Below are 22,390 nucleotides of genomic sequence, written 5' to 3' on the forward strand. Positions count from 1 at the left end.
AATGAGAGAGCATGGTATTGGTATAAAAACAGACACAGACCAATAAAACAGAATAGAGAACCCAGAAATAAATCTGCTCATTTACAGCCAAATGATCTTTGACAAAGCCACCAAGAACATACACTGAGTAAAGCACACCCTCTTCAATAAATGGTGGTAGGAAAACTGAATAACCATATGCAGAAGAATGAAACTGGATCCCTATTTCTCACCATATACAAGACAACCCAAGACAAATTAAAGACTTAAATTGAAACTTGAAACTATAAGCTACTATTAGAAAGCACATGGAATACTCTTCAGGACATTGATCTAGGCAAAAATTTTAGAGTGAAGACCTCAAATGCACAGGAAACAAAAACAAAAGTAGACAAATGGGGCTATCAAACTAAAAAGCTTCTCCATTGCAAAAAGAATCAAGAGAGTGAAGAGACCCTCTTGAATGGGAGAAAATATCTGTAAATTATTCATCTGACAATATGGAAAAGTTTCTTGTGAAATTCAAATATCTCAACAATAAAGAAAACCCCATATAATCCCATTAAAATGGGCAAAGGACTTGAAGACATTTCTCAAAAAAGATACACAAATGGCCAATATATGAAAAAAAATTCTTGACACCACTAATCATCAGGGAAACACATAACAAAATCACAATGGTATATATCATCTCACCCCAGTTAAATGGCCATTATCACAAAGACAAAAAGTTACTGGTGAGTATGTGGTGAAAAGGGAACCTCTTTTACACTGTTAGTGGGAATGTAAATTAGTACAACTGCTATGGAAAACAGTTTGGAGATTTCTCAGAAAACTACAAATAGAATACAATCCAGCAATCCCACTACTACCTATCCAAAAGAAAGGAAATCAGTACATCGAAGGGATACCTGCACTTACATGTTTATCACATCACTGTTCCCAAGAGCAAAAATATGGAATTAACCTAAATGAATGGATAAAGAAAATGTGGTGCATATATATGCTAGAATACTATTCAGCCATACAAAGGAATAAAATGTCATTTGGGCAACATGCATGAAATTATGTTAAGTGAAATAAATCAGGCACAGAAAGACAAACACAGCATGTTCACACTCATATATGGAAGCTAAGAAATTTGATCTCATGGACATAGGGACTAGAATGGCAGGTACCAGAGAGTGGGAGGCAGATTGTTGGTGGGGGTGGGGGAGGAAAAGAGGTGGATGTGGATACAAACGTAAGATTAGATGAAATAAGTTCTAATGTTTGATAGCAGACTAAGGTGACTATACTTAGAAACAATATTATGTATATTTGAAAGTAACTAGAAGAGATGACTTGAAATGATACCAACACATAAAAATGTTAACACTTAAGGTGATGGATACTCCAATTACCCTCACCTAATCATTATACATTCTTTGCATGTAACAAACTCACATGTGTCCCATAAATATGCAAATTATTACATAGCAATAAAAGGGGAAAATCATCATTATAAATTCATGGATTTCAACATATTTGATGGGTTTCAAACCATGGCAATTTATGCTGTTCTGGAAGCTCACACTGTCCCATCTTTGGCTAATACAAAACTGCTCTGAATTGCACCTTTCAATAAGACCTCGTATTAGTCTTTGATAGCTTCCCTGAAATCTGGAATTTAAGGTATTCCAGGCTCAGATATTTCCTGCCCTAGACCTGGAATCATCTAGGAAATCCTGGTTTTCTTTTTGTAGAAAACATTTTGAGATCATAAACTGGGAAGTAGGAATGATTACTGCTATTTTAGTCATTCCTTTAGGGTATTTGTATATATATTTAATTTTATTCACAATTTCAAGCTTACAAAACGTTAGAAAAACAAAAAATACTAAACACTATGTATCTGTAACCCAGATTTATCCAGTTAATGTTTTACCTCCTCGCTTTATAACTTTCTCTATATATATGTGTATATATATCACATACATTTTTCTGTATGAGTGTAAATTAAATGCATCATGGCCCTATAACCACATATACATATATACATATTTCCTAAGACACAGGAATATTCTCTTCTGTCATCACAGTACAGTTGTCAACTTCATATATTTACACTGGTATGACACCAGCCTGTCCATATTCCTTGTTAAATAATCTAATAATGTCCTTTAAAATCATTTTTCTCCTCCAGTATAGGATCCTCTAGGAGCAGATGAAATAGAGGAGGCCCCTATTTCTCAGCCTTGCACCCTCCTGATATAAGGGAAGGAAAGAGACATAAAATACCAAGAAGTTGAAATCATCAGTCAGGCGACTTGCTGACGCTACTGACCAGGCCATAATGAGGCCCAGGGGCTAGGAAGATAACTTCCTTTTTGGTTCCCAGTGCATATGCTATCTATAAACCTTGAAAATGTTGCAAAAGATGTTAATCCCTACCGGCCAGAGCCTGGCACTGAGTAACATACTCCACATTTACATGATCCAGACCCCTTCCTGGAAATACCTCTGTCAATCAGTGATTTACTGCCTTTGTCCAACTCCTTTGAGCCTTCCCCACCTTGGTCCCTCCTGCACACATGGAATATCAATAAGCAAATCAGTGAAGCCAAAGACTGAGCTCAGAGCCCTAACCAATGCGCAATGACACAGATTCGCCTCAGTTTCCCTAGTAGAGTTGTTAGCTCATAAAAAGGGAAAGGAACTGCTCGGGGAGCTTGGTTCTTGGAATATAAGTCTGCTGAGGCTTCACGGCCGATTAAAGGTCACTTCCTTCCTCACTCCAGTGTCTGAGTGGCTTTGCTGTTTGTCCTGCTACACAGGTATTGCCTTTAATTACCATATCTGCAGATAATCTGGCATATTTCTACTGCCTTTATTGTTCTCTAATTGCCATTTCTTATTCTTTCATGACATAAAACTGAATTTTTATAAAAAAGGAACATTTCTCATGATGATACATTCTCAGCTGTAATACTACAAAAGTGATGTTATATCCCTCTAAGGTAGCACATCTGGAGGCAGATACAGGCATATCTCCTTCCTTTAACGACAGAAATACAGATCACACAGTCTAGGTGCTGCTAGATTTCTCTACTATATAATCACTGATTTTTCCTCCACCCACCATTTCTGATGTGAAAAGACTACGTAAAAATCCTGCTTCTCAGTAAACTCCCGGACCCCAAGTTTATCAGTCATTAGTTATAATGTCTAATCATGTTTACCATAATGGGTGTAAAATGTCAGTGAAAGGGGCAGGAATTGTCCAGGAAGGGGCATCAAGGAACTTTTCAGGAGTGATGGATGCTTTTTTTTTGAGATGGAGCTTTGCTCTTATTGCCCAGGCTGGAGTGTAATGGTGTGATCTCAGCTTACTGCAACTTCTGCCTCCTAGGTTCAAATGATTCTCCTGCCTCAGCCTCCAGAGTAGCTGGGACTACAGGCACGTGCCACACGCCTGGCTAATTTTTTGTATTTTTAGTAGAGAGGGGGTTTCACCATGTTGGCCAGGCTGGTCTCCTCACCTCAGGTGATCCACCTACCTCAGCCTCCCAAAGTGCTGGGAATTACAGGCATGAGCCACTGTGCCCAGCCTTGGAAATATTCTGTATTTTGATGGTGTGAGATTACACAGGTGGAGGAAGTTAAAAAACTCATATATATGTAATACTTAAGAACTGTATCACAACCATAAGTATTGCAAAAGATTTAAATTCTAGTTAATGAAATGCGTGCTGACGTACTTAGGAACGTCATCAACTTACTATAAAATGTATCAAAAAATAAGATAGATTGATGGATAGGTATGTGATAGTGTAATAAAGGAATAGAGCAAAAGGTTAACATTGTTAAATGTAGTTAGTGGGTACAGGATGTTGACTATACAGTTCTTTGAGCTTTGTTACATTTTTGAATATCTGTATAATAAAGTATGAGGATTTTTAAAAAGTACTGTAAGTGCTTATGTTATAAAAAGCACAAATTGTAAATGGGTAATTATAACGTGAGACAAATTTTCCTATGGTATCATCATATTTGGATTTTGAAAGCACTGTATATCTAAGGTTGTAGATAGAGAAGTTAAGATGAAAAAATCATTAGTGGCTAAAAGGTGGTTCTGGTGATGATGAAAACCACCATCTTTGATGTCTTTGCTGATGTCAAAGTATGTGAACAGTTTTTACAAAATCATTTCAGGACAGAGTAGGGGGAAAAACTAGTATTTCTACATTAATACATATCCTATCTCAAATGTATATTTGAATTAGTACTTTTTTTTTTTTTGAGCTAGCCTGGCTCTGTCACCCAGGCTGGAGTGTAGTGGCACAATCTCAGCTCCTTGCAACCTCTGCCTCCTGGGCTCGTGCCATTCTCCCACCTCAGCCTCCCAAGTAGCTGGTAATACAGATGCATGCCACCATGCCTAATTTTTGTAGAGATGGGGTTTCACCATGTTGCCCAGGCTGGTCGTGAACTCTTGGGCACAAGTGATCTATCTGCCTCGACTTCCCAAAAGTGCTGGGATTATAGGCCTAAGCCACCCTGCCCAGTCAAATTACTACTTTTAATAGATGACTATTTTATCCCTATACTGTTTATTTATTCAAATAGTTCACAAGACTTTTGTCTTTTTTAAAATCTTTATTTCCAGTGTTGTCTTTCTTAATTATCGAAGAGGTGTTCTTTTTTTTTGTTGGAGGCAGGAGCTTGCTATAATGCCCAGGCTAGTCTCAAACTCCTGGGCTCAGCTCCTGGAGTAGCTGGAATTATAGGAACATGCCACCATGCCCAGCACACAAGACTCTTTAATTTTTTATTTCTTACTGGAGGAAAATGTAGACTATCTATTTTTTTTTTTGAGACAGAGTTTCGCTCTTGTTACCCAGACTGGAGTGCAATGGCACAATCTCGGCTCACCGCAACCTCCGCCTTCTGGGTTCAAGCAATTCTCCTGCCTCAGTCTCCCGAGTAGCTGGGACTACAGGTGCGCACCACCATGCCCAGCTAATTTTTGTATTTTTAATAGAGACGGGGTTTCACCTTGTTGACCAGGATGGTCTCGATCTCTTGACCTCGTGACCCATCCGCCTCGGCCTCCCAAAGTGCTGGGATTATAGGCGTGAGCCACCGCACCTGGCCAGATTATTTTACCTTTTGGTATATACAGTATATAGAAGATACTTAACCATATCATTAGAAAAATTTACAAACACAATGGCTACACAAGATACATAAACTTAAAAGATTATTTCTCTGCCGATTTTGGGGCATTTAAGTCATTCTAAATTTTTAGTATTATAAGCACTAATATGTTAACAGCTTTACACACATATAGTCAGCACTTCTGATTATATCTTTTGGAATTTTTCACTTATTAACAAGTGAAAAAACAAGTGCTTTCCAGAAAGCACTCTCAATAACAGTGTATGATGCCAGCTTCAATACAAGCTCACTAATATCCGAGTACTATTTTTAAAAAATCTTTACCAATTTTATAGGGCAGTTTTTAATCAAGCACTTCTGTATGTAAAGTACTGTGGTAAACTGAAGACTGTTCTGCAGTTTTCTAGTTATAGTCCTCCCTTCTCCAAGTATCAGGATTTTGTGGGCTTAAAAAAAAAAGCAGCAGCTGTTTATACTTTTATACCATTAGACCTTTTTAGCAGTATGGCAATCCGAGTGTGCCTGCACCTACCTCTCTGTTTTCCGATCTTTCTCCTTTCATATCCCTCTTTCTGTGTCTCTGTCTGCTGCTTATCATTTTTGAATTTTTTTTGTAAGATCTATATACAGTATTCTGTTAAAGTTTGAAAAAAACACTATACTTTTGTGGTTCTATCTGCATTTTCTTACTCATCAGTGATGTTGATAAATTTCCACTCATTTTTACTTAATTAGATTTGCTAGATGTCTGTTTAGTTAATCTTGTTGAAAAGCAACCTCTGGTTTAATTCTGCTATATTGTCTAGAAATATTAGAACATTTGTTTCCTTATATACTTTCCTTATATACTTAGAAAATCTGTTTTCCAGTCATTTAATTAAGCTCCAGATCTCTTTTTACTTCCTCTTTGGATCTGCTTTTACTTCCTCTTCTTAAGTTCATTTATTTTCATTTTTACTGATTTTAATGAAGAAAACTATGACCTTTTACTGAACACAGAACAACTCTGGTCTTGTCACATGGGTACTAATGGTTATATATACATTGTTTATAACTGAGACATTCTACTTAATAAGAAACTGCATGTGCTCAAAAAACAAAGTTTCCAACTAGTATTATGTTTCTGTTCAATTTTATCTTGCATTTCTAACAACTTTTGCTTTATGTATTTTCACAGTGTTATCTGGTGATTAAGAAGGCAGTACACTTTTCTTATTTTTTATTTTTTTCTAAAACAAAAGCTACATTCAATTAAGAGGACAATACACTTTTATTTTTGCTTTGTATTATATGCTTTTATCACAAAATTGTCTTTTGTCATGCACTATCTCCTGACTTTCTTGTCTAATGTCAATATGAAATTCTTACTTCAAAAGCATTTTTTAACTTTTTTCAACAATCACAAAAAAAACAGTTATCATATAATCTTCCCTATTTGTAACATGAGTTTACTATATATATATATTTTTGAGATGGAATCTCACTCTGTTGCCCAGGCTGGAGTTCACTGGCATGATCTCGGCTCACTGCAACCTCCACCTCCTAGGTTCAAGCAATTTTGCTGCTTCAGCTTCCTGAGTAGCTGGGATTAAAGAAATGTGCCACCACACCTGGCTAATTTTTGTATTTTTAGGAGAGATGGGTTTTCACCATGTTGGCCGTGATCTTGAACTCCCAGCCTCAAGTGATCTGCCCACCTTGGCTCCCAAAGTGCTGGGATTATAGGCATGAGTCACCACACCCAGCCCTGAGTTTATTATGCTTTTATTATCACCTCTTAAATGTTGATGTTAGTTTTAAGTTGGTATTTAAATTTCAGATAATTAAATTTTTTTATGTTTCCGTTTTCAAGTATGGTCTGATATTTACATTCTAAATTGAATATTGAGTATTTACCACAGTTATTTAAATATCTTGTTTGTAATCAGTGTTCACTGCCAAAACTTTTATTCTATGACTTCATTTTTTTGTTCATAATTTGACATCATTTCTTAATCAGTGGGAGTACATTTACAATTTTTGTTCAACAAGTAATATGTTATATTCAGAAAGTATGTTCTTTCAATTGGCTGTCGTTGTGAAAGACAATTTAGCTTTATTACATGAAAGTAGGGGGCCTCAAAAATATAAATGATCTATTGCTTTCTGGCAATGGTTGAGATAAAATGAGTAAAGTATGGTTTTTATTCCCTCGTGTGTAATATAATATAAAAGTAACATTACTTAATTGCTTACAGGAATTTTTTAAAAGATTTTGTGAGGAAATGGCCATTTGTAAGACTGATAAAATTATTTTTCATTGAATTTTTCCTGAAATATGGTATATCCTTTCTGCATAAAGAAGACTTTCGTCAACACAGGAAAGGTTTTTCCTATTATCTTTTTTAAAAAAATGTGTGTTTAAAAAAACAGAGAGAGAGAAATTGTCCTTCCCTGCAACAGAGTTCAACCATTTAAATCACAAAAGTAAAATCATTGAGATGACTCGTTAATACCAGGTCACCATGTGTTTGGTTGGTAGCTCTGTAATTTATAATAGAATGAAAAAAAGTAGTGGTGGTAGCTATGCATGGGGAGAGGTTCTGCAGCAGGCTTAAAGTTAATAAAGGAACAGTTCAGCAATTTATAGAAAACATAAATGGGATAATGTCATTATAACTCCATTTATACAGGGTATATGTAAAAAAAAAAAAACAAAACCCCTAAGTTACTGACTTCATCATTCTTAGTTAGCTAAGCATTATTCTAGTAACAGCTACCCAGTATTATTCTAAGATATTCAAACATTTTATATATTATAAATGAATCTAGCATGTTCAATCAAATATCATATGTCAAACAGTTGAATGTAGGTTATCTGAAACAAACCTGTGTAACTTTCATCATCATCAGATAAAGGCACCTCTCTTTTTAGCAGCAACTCCAACTCCTCCGTTTCTGCTACATCCACTGGACGCTCCCCATGTTTATTAGCTTGAAATGGATTTCCACCATGACGAAGTAACAGCTTTACTATCTGCAACAAAAAAACACAGGCAGGCTTAGTCCCTTCACAGATTGTATCACTGCACTCATTCTCTTGATAATAAATACTTATAGTATCCTTCTCAGTGTTAATCTCATTTACTCTGTATCCATTCCTCAGCATCTACTCTAAACCGTTATTCTCTTCAAGATCCAATTTCACTGACACTACTCTAATGACCTTAACTTCTACAAAAATATTTCCTCCTTAAAAATTAGTACTTAATCTCATCATTTTTCATCCTGTTTCATCATAAAGTCTATAAGTATTTATTGAGAACTGCTAATAAACCAATGAATAACAAGTTCCCCGGCCTCTTAGAATATATATCCTAGAAAAAGTTTCAAGGAAGCATTTCTCTTCTGCTTTACACTAATATCCCTGTCAATGCTCTTAATCGTAACGTTATTTCCCATAGCCTTAGGGAAACTCTATTTCCCATTCCCTTAGGAATTTTAAGTATCATGAATTTTGAAGCTTAAACTTCAAGACCCATCACTTTCATGGGTCCCTTACAGGAGGATGCTCTATCTAATTTTGTACTCATCATTTTGAAAGGTCTGCTCTCCTTCTCTAACAAATTACATAGGCTTCAAGTTCCATATAATCAGGATCTGCCCTGTTAGTTATCATTATTTGTTTTCTCTTCATATCCTCTTCCTTTCATAGTTTTCTTTTGGAGACAGAGTTTCAGAAAATCTTGTTGCCCAGGCTGGAGTGCAACGGTATGATCTCAGCTCACCACAACCTCCGCCTCCTGGATCAAGCAATTCTCCTGCCTCAGCCTCTTGAGTAGCTGGGATTACAGGCATGCGCCACCACACCTGGCTTATGTTTTTCTATTTTTAGTAGAGATGGGGTTTCTCCATTTTGGTTAGGCTGGTCTCGAACTCCCAACCTGAGGTAATCTGCCCACCTCGGCCTTCCAAAGTGCTGGGATTACAGGTGTGAGCCACTGTGCCCAGCCTTCCTTTCATAGTTTTAACCTTTTTTTGACTGGCTCCTTTCTAGAAGCTAATCTTTCCACAGTTTGTATTTCTTGCACCTTAAAAAAATGGCATTAAATAAATGAAACATGGACAAAACAAGAAACTTCTGTTGAAACCTATATCCTCCTCCCCTAGCTAACCTTTCTTCTTCACTGTCAATCTCCTGAAAAGACATTTGCCCTTGCAGCTGTGACTTACTGGCCTTTCATTCTTTCACCTACCACTCTGCAGCCATTGATCTTATGAAATGGCTCTTTTAAGACCTGAAAAGATCTAAACCAATGATGGTTTCCCTATGACTCTGCCTTTAATATACTTTCTTATGTTCCAATATATATCATCTCTTTGGAGAACTTACCTACTCTAATGTGATGACAATTATGTGATCTATCCATTCATTCTCTTGTCTGCTTTCTCTCTCAGCTCTCTTGAGCTCCAAATGTACATTCATATACTCACTAGATACATCCAACTGATTGTATTCGTATTTTAATACAAAAGCATAAAGCCAACAGGACTCAAATGGAGCCCACTAAACTTGTACTATTATTTTTTATCTATTTCCATTCTCAAAAACTGGCAACAAAATCTACCTGGTCACTAAAGCCTTGGAGCCAGTACTTGAAAGTCATAATCAATTCTTCTTTTTCACTCATACTCTACATCAAAGTAGTAGTCAGGTTTTATTGATTCTGCTTCCTTACCATCTCTTCTCGTTTTGATATTTGGTGTATTTCCATTAACACTAGTATGTTCTATTATACATAAACCTATACTACAATTCATTAACCCATTTCCCCCCTTGGACTACATGCTTCATATAGAATCAGGTCTTTATTCATCTCTGTATTCTGAGCACATAACTATAGTGTTTTCTGGTACTTAGAAAATTCATCACACCTTAAAAAATATTTAAATGATTAACAAGAAACAGATGAATATTAACTGCATTTACCATTAAAGGAACAATTTAAAACAAGATACCAAAATCAGAAATTTGTAACAAATTATTTAAGAATAATGATTCACAATAAATTTAATAAAGAAAATATTTTTTCTAGATTACTGCGGAAAATTTGAAATGTATAAGGAAAACAAATTACTCATGATACCAACTGTTAACTGCTTAATTTTTATCAAATTACACATCCTTATGATTTTAAAAGATCAACTAGCTTTCCAAGTCTGCTGATGAACAATTGCCCCCAGTCATCTACCAGGGTGAGAGAGGTGCAATTACTGGACTGTGCAAGATTGCGGAGATGATGCGAGGGCTAAAAAACCTTTGATCTAGTATTTGTTTCCAGTCATATCTTAAGAAGCACTTCCAGAGGTCATTGGTGCTATCAATTCATAAGCTTTTTTCTTTCTAGAATTCTGTGTTGTAATGGCTTTAGTTTCAATTTTCTTGTCTCTTTTAAATCAGAGGTAGGCAAATTATGACCCATGGAACAATCTGGTCTAACAGCTAAGAATAGTTTATATATTTTTAAAGGACTGTTGAAGGAGAAGAGAATAGGAAAGGAAGGAGGTGGGAAGAGGCAGAGGAGAGAGCTTGTGGCCTCCAAAGCCTAAAATATTTACTATTTGGCCTTTCATTGAAAAAAATTGTCAAATCCTGTTCTACGTCAGTAACTGCTAATTTCTCCAATTTCCATCTTCCAAAATATTTGTTTCTTCTGTTCTTTGCCCTTGTGAGTTTATGTCCTTTGAAACTTCCCCTTACAGTCATTTTAGGGATTTGAGAAAGTAACTGAAATAAAAATCTTCTAGTCATTATAAATAATACTGCAGTGGATATCTTTATAAGTTGAAATGTTTCCAATTTTAGGCTTATTTCCTTAGACTAGAGCCCTAGAATGAGAAAACAGAATAAATAATTTTGATATTGCTGAAGCTTTCTATTCCCATCGGGAATACATCAATACTTATTACAATGACTATGATGAGTCAGGTATAGTTGGTTAATTCACATGTTACAAACACCCTAAGTGAAATAATCAACATTTTACAGATCATTCTCAAGTGCAAATAATTGTTCTTAAAGTTGCTTAAAATATAACAGTCAACAAATCAGCAGTAGGTAAAAATGACAAAAAAAAATGATAGGTATCTAAAATAGAACTAGAAATAAGGCTAGTATTTAAAATGTATATTATGGTGAGGTGTGGTGGCTCACACTTGTAATCCCAACACTTTGGGAGCCTGAGGCGGGAGGATCGCTAGAGCTCATGAGTTCAAGACTAGCCTGAACAACACAGGGTCTCCACAAAAAAATTTAAAAAGTAGCCTAGCATGGTGATGCATGCCTGTAGTCCAGCTACTGAGGAAGCTGAAGCAAGAGGATCGCTTGAGCCCAGGCAGTAAGCTGTGATTATGCCACTATACTCTACCGTGGGTGACACAGCAATATGCTGTCTCAAAAAAAGATGTGTATTATGAATTACTATACATTTGCAAACAAGAAGTCAAAAATTAGGTTCTTAGTAAGCTATGTTAATCCTCTTTAAATAATTCAGACCTGGCTCCAGAACTGTTATATTTATGCTTTCCCCATCTTATAAATGCTTTATGGATGGCTGAAGTTGTCATGACTATTACTGAAAGAAAGAAATCTAATTATTTGGGAGGGGCTCAGAATACATATAATGAATACAGAGAAATGAATTTTTGGTGGCTCTCATTACTCCTCCTAAGGCACAAGTAAAAAGAACAAGGAGAAAATAGCTCTTGAATTGTGACTCCTACTATCCTAGGCATCTTGGTATGAAGACAAGGAAAGGAAAGGTCCCTTGAAGACAGCATGCCAGTCTCCTTCTGGGAAGAGACTAGAAATAGTGTGAGTCCTCATAAGTGCATGAGCTCAAAAAGTCAGGTTCTGGAAATATTCTGCAGCTATGTGCATATTAAAAACTCTTGTGCAGCCAGGCCACAGTGGTTCACACCTGTAATCCCAGCACTTTGAGAGCCTGAGGCGGGTGGATCATGAGGTCAGGAGTTTGAGACCAGACTGACCAACAACATGGTGAAACCCCAGCTGACTAAAAACACAAAAATCAGCCAGGTGTGGTGGTGCATGCGCCTGTAATCCCAGCTACTCAGGAAGCTGAAGCAGGAGAATCGCTTGAACCTGGGAGGCGGGGGTTGTAGTTAGCCAAGATCGCGCCACTGCACTCCAGCTTGAGCAACAGAGAGACTCTCTCAAAATAAAAAAAAAAACAAACAAAAACTTGTGTTCACAGAAACCATGTCTTAGTCACAGGTATAATTCTTTAAAATTATACTTAGAAATCAGGAAACCTTTATTATCATATTCAAAGGAAAATTATCCATTCCTGGTAAACTATCAAAATACTTTTTTTAAGGGATAAGATTTAAAATATCAAAGCCAAAAAATAAGTCAGTTTCTGATAAATTCAGAGGAAAGGGCAATTTACCCTCCACGTGGTCAGGCCTGATGGATTTAAGTTTTTGTCATTCTGCCTATCTTCAGTCAGTTATCTATTCATCTACCTATCCACACATCTACACATGCATCTATGTTGGGTTTATAGAACATTTCTAGGTGATAAGCAGTTTCAGACTAAGTAACAGAAAACAACACAAAATGCCAGTATGCACGGTAGTATTTGCAGTCTAGTGCAGGAAACATGACACTAGACAAGAATATCAGTAAAAAATGTAGTAAATACTGTGATATAAGATTTGTACAAACTGCCAAAGGAGCACAGAGGAAAGAATTGACCATGGGTAAGCAAGAATCAGTTTAGAAAAATTATAGGCTACATTTTTCTTTAAAATAAGATTTATTTACTGAGAAATATAAAAAAAATACCATACAAAAATGTAGTTGAGAAAAATAACATTTTTAATTTCTGAATTTTAGGTGTATTCGACTGCACTCATAAAGTCAGCTTTTAAATTTTTATCTGATATTTCTGGAACATCTTAAATTTCAATGTGCATTTATATGTAGTGCCTTTTTTCCTTTAAAATATCCATTTTAAATAGATATTATTTATCATATAATTTAAAGATGAGGAAACAGAGGTTCAGAGGAGGGAAGTAACCCATTCGAGATTACAAAGCTAGCCAGAACTGCACTTGTATCTATCTTTACTCCAAATTCTGTTTTTGTCTCAAGTAAAGTAAAAAGCCTTTCAAAAGATAGGCAATGCAATATTGTACAATTTTTACTATACATAAAGACTGCTTTAACACATCCAATTGGCTTATAAAAAAATGCTAAATCTGAATATGAAGTAAAAGTTAGAAAGTAGAAAAAAGGGAAAACAAAATACAGATGAGTTGATCAAGCAATGAGTGGAATATGACACAAGATCATAAGACTAAGAAGTGAATGAAATTACTTGGGGTTGAATTTATGCTTTTGAAAATGTGTATTATTGATTTTTTTCTATCATACTTACATCTCTGTGCCCACTACTAGCAGAATCATGGAGTGGAGTGTCATCATCTAATCCTTGTGTGTTAACATCTGCTCCAGCTGCTATAAGTATCTTAGCAACATCATAATATCCAACATTGCAAGCTTCATGCAGTGGTGTCCAACCTAAAGTCAGATTATTAATTTAACATGATTCACTTGAGCTAATTCAAAATATACACTTTTCATATACATATCTATGTGTGACATATCAATTCTAAAAGTGCACATAATGCAAAAGAAAAAAGGAGTGAAGACGCAGCTACTAAAAATCAACACCTAAGAACAATACCAATTTACTGAAGGTTCATTAAAAATATTCCTGTTGATCCTTGAACAAGGTGAAGGTTAGGAGTGTTAACCCCAATGCAGTCAAAAATCCACATATAACTTTTGACTCCCCAAAACTTAACTATTAATAGCCTACTATTAACTGGAAGCCTTACCAGTAACATGAACAGTTGACTAACACATATGTTGTATATGTATTACATACTCTACTCTTACAATAAAGCAACCTAGAGAAAAATTACTTAACCAAATCATAAGAAAAATATTATTCGTTAAGTAGGAGTGGATTGTCAAAAAAGTCTTCGTCATCTTCACATTGAGTAGACCGAGGAGGAGGCAGAAGAGGGGTTGGTCTTGCTGTCTCAGGGGTGGCAGAGGGAGAAGAGGTAAAAGTAAAGATGGGAGAAGTAGGCACACTTGGTGTAACTTCACAAAAATACACTGTAATTTGTGTCTTTTTTGCTTTTTCATTTCTCTGAAAATGTTTTAATACAGTGCCACCATCCTCCTTCTGATGTTTGCTCTAGTTTCAGTGCCTGGATCATAAAATGGTTCATATAAAAAAAAAGTCAAAGTAGCCTTAAATTATTGGAACCCTCTAAGGTCAATCTGTTTTACAGCATGGCTTCTTCTAAGTCTTCTTCCTTATCACCTGAAACTGTTTTTTTTTTTGAAGCACTCAGCTCCATCAAGTAATCTATTAATACCTCTGATGTGGTATCTACTAGCTCTTCAATTTCTCTAATATCCAGATTTTGAAACTTTTCACCCCCCAGCTTTTTTGCCATATCCACAATCTCTTTCATGATTTCCCTGACTGGTTCTGTGGAAAATCCTGTTAAGTCATACACAACATACGGATAGTTTTCTCCAGGAGACAGCTTTTTAACAATGATGGCATCTTCAACGGTGTCTTCTTTCCAGACTTTCATGACCTTCTATCAGAGTTATCTTCTATAGCATTGACAATCCTTTCCTCAGAGTACTTGTGTAAGGAGGCTTAAAGTTCCTTATGATCTTCTAATTAGAGGCTGGTTTAGAAACTGTGTTTGTATAGCACTTCAATGCCTTTGGTGTTGAATTCACAGGGTTCTGAGTGGCCAGAAGACACTAAAAGACAGCCTCCTTCCTGGCAAAGTACTTCCTGACTTCAGGAAGAAATAGATGACATCAATTCAGAAAAGAGTTCTCACTGTCCAGGCCTTCTTGTTATACAACCAAAAGACTAGCAGCTGGATTTATCTTTTCCTTTTGAGGTTCAGGGGGCAGTCCTGATCATAAACCCAACTGTATTTACATAAAACAGCGAAGTTGTCCAATCCCTTCCAGCCCTAAATCTTGGTGCTTGCTTCTCTTCCTTACTAATAAATGTACTTTGTAGATTTTTCTTTTTCCCAGGGGTACTTCTGTTCACATTAAAAAACTGTACAGGCAGATATCCTTTCTTCTCACTGATTTTCTTAATGGTATCTGAGAATTCATCTGCTGCCTATCAGTGGGCAGAAGTTGCTTCTCCTGTTATCTTGACATTTTTAAAGCCAAATCTTGTTCTAAAATTATTAAACCATCCTTTGCTGGCATTAAATTCCCTAGCTTTAGATCCTTCACCTTCCTTAAAACTGTTGTATAATGACCTCCTGTTTTCTTGAATCATATTAGAGTCCATATGTATGTCTTTTTTATAGTAATCCTGCATCCACATAAAAGATGCATGAGATAAAAGAATGTTTAGCAAAAAAGTGCAAGGTTTTCAAACCCACTAGCATAGCTGCAGCAATGGCTTTACACATTTCCTTTTCTTTTTTTCAGCAGTCCTTATGCTGGATTCACTTATCTTGAAATGGCAGGAAACCACAGCTACAGACCTTAATTTATAGACATTATCAAGCAATTCAATTTTTTCTTTTAATGTCATAACTTTTCTGTTTCTTATGGGCACTTCCAGTATCACTAGTAATACTTAAAATGGGTCCCCTGGTGTTATTCAAAGCTTACAGTATTCTACTAAACGTGATGAAAAACAGGCAAGAATCACACATTTCACTGTGGCACACAACTTACTGGAGAGACGCACTGCTTATGGAGATAATTTGTGTCAGTCACATGGTGTTTTAAGCAAATACTCCAAACATTTGAGCTCACTACAATGGCAACAGGAGATAGCTATGCAACTATTACAGGAGTAAAATATGTACTAAATTTTATGCAGTTATTATTTAATACTGCACCTTTACATTTATTTACACTTCTCCTGACTCTGAATGGTGCCACATATAGCCTATGTTTGTATACATATACTGTAACTTTTTAGAACAGATTTGTGTATATTTTATGGGAGTAAGTTATAGAATAGACTAGTATCTAGGTATCTTTTATGCACTCATTATATATTTAATTTTTTCCTAGTTTTTCAATATTTCTAGGCTATGCAGTTCATCTATGAGTTTTTCCAAATTGTTCTGAATCTCAAAAAAAAAAAGTCCAAAATATTTACTGAAAAAAATCCACATATAAGAGGACCTACACAGTTCAAGGGTCAACGTTATTTCCACTGTGCTAAATTATTACACAAAAGTATTAAATATTTAAGCTTTCCAATAAATATGTTTGATGTAATTAATAATCATTTAAACTATGAAAAAGAATTTTAAAGAGGCAAAATATTAATAAGCTTGATTAGTATCTTTCAGTAAACAAAAATCCTGATGCTTAGGGCTTTATTCTGTTGATACAATATTTTCTGGACTTAATACTTATTTTATCTAAAATAGACTTATCTTACTTTTGTAATAAAGTTACATGTTCACAAAAGAAATATCAGATAACTTAAAAATACTAAGAAAATAAACATGGTCCATAATCTCACCACCCAGATATAATAATTTGAAGAATCCAACATAATATCTACTAGCTGTCTCTCCCACATATTGCTAAAACTTAGACAACAACCTGCTTCCTCTATTTACTAAAGTGAAAATAATTCCCTATGTCATTATAATTTTCTACAGCTTAGTATTGTACTAATATACCATAATTTACTTCAACGAGCTCCTATTACTAAGGATACAGATTGCTAGTTTTTAATTAGAAACAATGCTGTAACAAGTATCCTTACAACTAAGTCTTCATGCGCATCCATGATTAACTATTTAAAATAAATCCTTGGAAGTGAAATTGTCAGATGAAAGAAATATTTTTTAGGTTTCTGATAAATGATGTCAAGTTTTCCTCTAGAATAAATGCCATGCATTTTAAGTCTCATTCTTTAAAGTAGATACGGTGTATCGCACCTTTTCCCCACTCATACCAAATAAAGACATAAATTCCAGGTATATTATAATAGGGCTACATGTAAAAACAAAACAAAAACAAAATTTGAAAAACATAAAATACAGGAATAGTTTTATGATATAGAGAAAGGGAAGGCCTTCTTAAATAAAATACCAAACCAAGAACCCATAGCACTCAATTGATATGATACACAGAAGATGAAAATGTTAGTACAATAAGCACTGTAATGAGTATTTATTCAACATAAGTCACAGACCGTGAAAATATTTACACATTTGATAGAGAAAATCTAGACTAAATAAAGGCTATTGGAGGTTAAAAACAGTACTAAACCAAAAGAAAATAAGCAGAGTGGATTCAGCAATTAATAAAATACACATAAGTTTATAATAAACATAAGAAGAAATGTTTACCATCACTACTGATCATGAAAATCCAAATTAAGATTATATTTTCATTTGTCAGATTGTTAATAATTAAAAGTTGATTAATTCCAGTTTTAGTAAAGATATGAGGAAAATGGCTCTTTCACATACTTTTAATGGTAGTATGAACTGATACAGAATTTTGGGGGGGGCAATTCCATTATTTCAGAAATTTAAAATATGTATCCCTGTTAATTTAGCAATTTCACTTTTACTGAAATACTTCCACAAACATACACAAAGATGTTTATGGGTATTTACTACAGTGTTGCCTATGAAACACTATATTAGAAAATATTATGCAGCTATTAAAAATTAATGAAGTAGGCATACCTATATTTACTGATAGAAATATCTGTGAGATATTAAGGCAGGTTGCAAAACTACAGATTGATACAGATGGAATAATTTCATTTTAAAAAGCCTGTAAGTAAATATTTACTTTATACATATATAATAAAAAATGAACTGAAACAGTAACCTCCTAAGTGTTAACAATAGTTCTACAGAACAGAAAGAACCTGTGTGGGAGAAAGGTTGTTCTTTCTGTTCTGTAGAACTATTACATACTGTTATACAGTATGTAATATTAAAGATAATTTCTGTACTGTTCTCTACATACTTTTATTGTTTGAATTATTTACAGTAAGAATCTACTGGTATGCTATTTGAATCCTGAAAGTAACAACACCACACTCTTACAGTCCTCATGATCCAAGTTAATAAATGTTTTTAAAATGCTTATGAACAAATTAACTACTTTGAAACGTTATATAACTCTATTTCATCTAGGACAAAATCTAACTTGGATAAAGAACTATATAAGTAATATGTCAACTAAAGTATAAGTTTAGTATGTAAAAATATAAGTAATTATTGACATGGAATTGTAGCAGAGATCAGGGCTTTTATGTACACTCTCCAAAAGTTCTGTAATAACAAATAGTTTTAGAACTCTTTCATTTCAGCAACAAAAGGGATAAAAGAATGTGGATTAAACTGTAACCAGGATCTGTTTAAATTTTAGTGTCTAATTAGTAGGTCTTGAATTACTAGTCTTACCTGCAAAATCTTTCACATTCACATTTGCCCCTAAACTTATTAATTCTTTAACTTGCTTAACATCTCCTCGAATAGCGGCCATGTGTAAGGGAGTTTCACCACGTTCATTTCTTTTATTAACTTTATCTTTCTGACGAGATGAAGAACTAGGAGTTTTCTTTTGGGCAGGTGTTGTTTGTGATGGATGACTTGGTGTGGAATCTGCAAGAAACAAGAAAGTTAGCAGAAGTTCTAGGCTAAATATTTTCCTCGAACATAAGGAATACCTTCTCACTCTAACAACCTAAACCTTGATTTGAATGATACGGTAATGACCCAAATAGACAGAGGAGATCTTCCCTTAGGGCTATCAAATATTATGAGCCAATTTTAAAAAAGTATTAACTCATAAAATTGGTTTAAAATGATAAAGTATCAAATATGCACCCTAAAATGTTTGCTTAATCAATATTTTTTCTAGGTATGTTATGCTATTATTCTAAGACCTAGAGGAAGTGAAATTGAAGCTGTAGTCCACACCTCCAAATCAGACAAAGCACTGCAGTTCTAGTCTTTTATTATGTGCAAATCAAGGTCATAATGATTTTACTATGAAAATAAAAGTGAGGAGCTACAAAAAATAAGGGCAGTCTGGAAAAGGGCCTTTAAAAACTGGGCTTTGCCTTGATTCCCTTATTTTAATATTTGTTCTAGTTTCTGTATTTAAAAAAATGAGGAAGTTAAATTGGATGATGCCAAAGGTCTCCTCTCCAATTTCAAAACTACAAAAACTTTTTTTAAATCCTTAATTAAGAATTCAAGACATATATACAGGGTTTACTCTGAAGATTTACAACTATTGAAAAGAAACTGCTCTAAGAGAAAAGAAATCTGTGAAAATTAACTTTTTACCAGTCTTAAAACCTAACATGATTAGAGCTCTGGATTTTTTTTTTTTTTTTTTGAGACAGAGTCTCTTTCTGTCACCCAGGCTGGAGTACAGCAGCCCTATCTTGGCTCACTGCAAACTCTGTCTCCTGGGTTTGAGAAATTCCCCCACCTCGGCCTCCTGAGTGACTAAGATAACAGGTGAGTGCCAGCTTGCCCAGCTAATTTTTGTATTTTTAGTAGAGACAGGGTTTCACCATGTTGACCAGGCTGGTTTCAAACTCCTTGCCTCAAGTTATCTGCTTGCCCCGGCCTCTCAAAGTACTCGGATTATAGGCGTGAGCCACCACACCCAGCCCTAACTTTTGGATTTTAAAGTACATTGTCACAGTAATAGTTTCCTACCAAAGTTTTTCTAGAAACTTATACTCCCTAAGTGAAGGGCCTTATCTATCCTATTTATCACTGCTTAGAAGACTTCTTAGCACACAATGGTATTCAACAAGTATTTGTTGAATGAGTAAATTTTAATATAATCCTTAGTCAAATTATTTGTCAGGAGAATTTGCTTGCTGAATTTCTTAAAATATGAAGACTTATCTAATGGATAAAACAACCATAAACTCCAAGTATATCTACATGATGGCAAACAGCTTAATATTTAAAAAGCTTTCCATTCTAAATACATATTAATACAGACAGTTGACTAAGAATCACCCTTAAAAGGACCAACTACAGAACAGTATTATAGTATACTCCTGTTTATATTAAAAAAAAAACCCAAGCAAAAGATATGTATTTGTAAATTTACACCTAGAAAAGCCCCAGAAATATATATAAGAAACTGTTAATAGTGGTCAACTCTTAAAGGGAGGTCACTGGAGATGAAAGATATTTATTTTTTGTCTCTCATATTAAACTTTTATTTTAAGAAGGACAAAGGTTCATGTTATTTAAAAAAAATGTCTTTCCATTTAACTATTAAATCAGACTCAAAGTCAAAACTTCACAGAAACAGTCAAAGTTTTTACACGGTAAAATATCTTTATTTTGGCCACAGACAATCCCAAGTTGGAGGTGGAAAAGGTAGGAGTAACCACAACATACTCTATTAAAAGCAGGAAGCCCTAAAATGTTTTTTAGCAGTGAGAGATACTAGATACAGTCATGCTTTGAAATTACGATACTTAGAAACTCTTAGGAATTTAACCATGTTGTCCCATTTTTTTTAAAAGAGGCAATACAGGAAAAAAACTCACTGAAAAAAATTCTCTTTTTCAATGCATTTCAACATGGTCTATTATGAAACCCAGTGTCTTATAAAATTCCTTTGAATTCAGGGCCAAAAGAAATTTTCTCCAGACAAAAGTGATTTACTTTCCTGAATCAGTCAATGAGAACTATGTAACTCAAAATTTTTCTTTTGTACTTTTAGCTGCCAGCATGCATAGGTAAGTTCAATATGACTAGTAATAACCATCTCAGGCCAGTTGTCTGGATTTTATCTACCTTTTTAGCAACCTTTTATAAATTAGCACATTTTTTGGTTTGTTCTCTTATTGTTTTTGCCCTGCTAGTAAGTCATCATCAATTATTTTTGGAGCACACAGCATATATATAAACAAACACATAGCATATATATAAACACACATACAAGTGGCACAACACCTTAATTGGAAGTGTGACATGAAATATAAGATAAACATACTGCTGACATTTTCCTTATTAAACAATTTAGATCTTAATAAAATATAAATTATGCACAGTGTAAAGAGTCTACTCTTGTATAGCGTCTACTTTAGCAGAGGATACAAATGATAAACTGTTACACAAACAAAATCATAGAATTACCACTAACTTACAAGTAATTCTGATTAAATTCAAGGAATAACAAAAAATAAAAGTAGTTAAAATAATTGTTAAGACAAGGCTACAGTTGCCTGAGAAAAACCAAGGATACACATTAACTCAATGATGGTAGGTATCACCTGGACTGTTGTCTCTTGCCGTCATCTGCATAAGAAGTGCCATCTGTTTTCGCTCAGAGAGTGGATAACCAAAAAGAATGCTGACTGGTGTGGATTTCTTATTTCCAGCTTCTTTTTTGGTTTTCTTCTTTTCTGGACCTTCTTTCTCTGGAATTATTAATAAATATGTAAGAATTTGAAACAAATCCAAGTATTAAAAAGCAAATGTAAGATGATTTGATAGATGCTATACATATATATGAGAAACGTGTACGATATATAAACTAGTAATAGCCAGACAAAAGCACAATGGTTTTTATATCATATAAACAAATTTCTTCCTGATGGCTTTGAAAACAATATACTCTTAATTCTATTGTTTCCAGAAAATTAGTAATACTTGGAAATTTATTACTAGTAAAATTTTACCTTAATGAGTTGTTTTGGTAAAATTTAATTCCTTGGTAACACCGCAGACATTCCTTAGTATTGCATCTCTGAAACCGCTTTTATTCATTATGATTTTATTTGTAATTGCTGATAAGCCTAAATAGCAATGTTCCTTCAAATTACGTAATTTCAGCAATGATTTACACAATCTTCCAACAAGGTAAATAATTAGGACAAGTCTCATCACACAGAGTAACTATTGAAAAAAATTACCAAATCATTTTATTCCAGTCATAGGATAGCTGAATATGAAATGACATTAATCAAAGTTAAGAATTTATAGATTCTGTGTGGCTATGGGTTAACAGATCTTGCAAAGATCGAAAAATTTTCAAGGACCTTTTCAGAGAGATGTGATCCATCATAAAGTTCACTCTCAGATTGAACTACCTGGGAAACTCATTAGCAATGCAGCCTGCATTCCCCATCAAGGGTCA

General features: G+C 34.6%; 1 protein-coding gene across 23 annotated transcripts in view; it reads right to left on the reverse strand.

The window, feature by feature from the left end:
• ANKRD12 (ankyrin repeat domain 12) overlaps positions 1 to 22,390 on the reverse strand; it is a 149,561-nt gene that overhangs the window by 60,634 nt on the left and 66,537 nt on the right. For 16 of the 23 annotated variants that reach the window (XM_008979488.5, XM_002757056.7, XM_078347734.1 and 13 more), the window contains 4 exons: positions 21,525 to 21,671; positions 18,670 to 18,870; positions 13,584 to 13,726; positions 8,008 to 8,155 (listed from right to left, as the gene is read on the reverse strand). The exons of 1 other annotated variant lie outside the window; for it this stretch is intronic. In XM_008979488.5, coding sequence (XP_008977736.1) covers positions 8,008 to 8,155; positions 13,584 to 13,726; positions 18,670 to 18,870; positions 21,525 to 21,671 — 639 coding nt within the window. The remainder of the gene's footprint in view (positions 1 to 8,007; positions 8,156 to 13,583; positions 13,727 to 18,669; positions 18,871 to 21,524; positions 21,672 to 22,390) is intronic. 6 more of the 23 variants (XM_078347731.1, XM_008979489.5, XM_078347738.1 and 3 more) reach the window with 1 other exon arrangement.

This window comes from Callithrix jacchus, chromosome 13, assembly GCF_049354715.1.
Source record: "Callithrix jacchus isolate 240 chromosome 13, calJac240_pri, whole genome shotgun sequence".
NCBI lineage: Eukaryota > Metazoa > Chordata > Mammalia > Primates > Cebidae > Callithrix > Callithrix jacchus.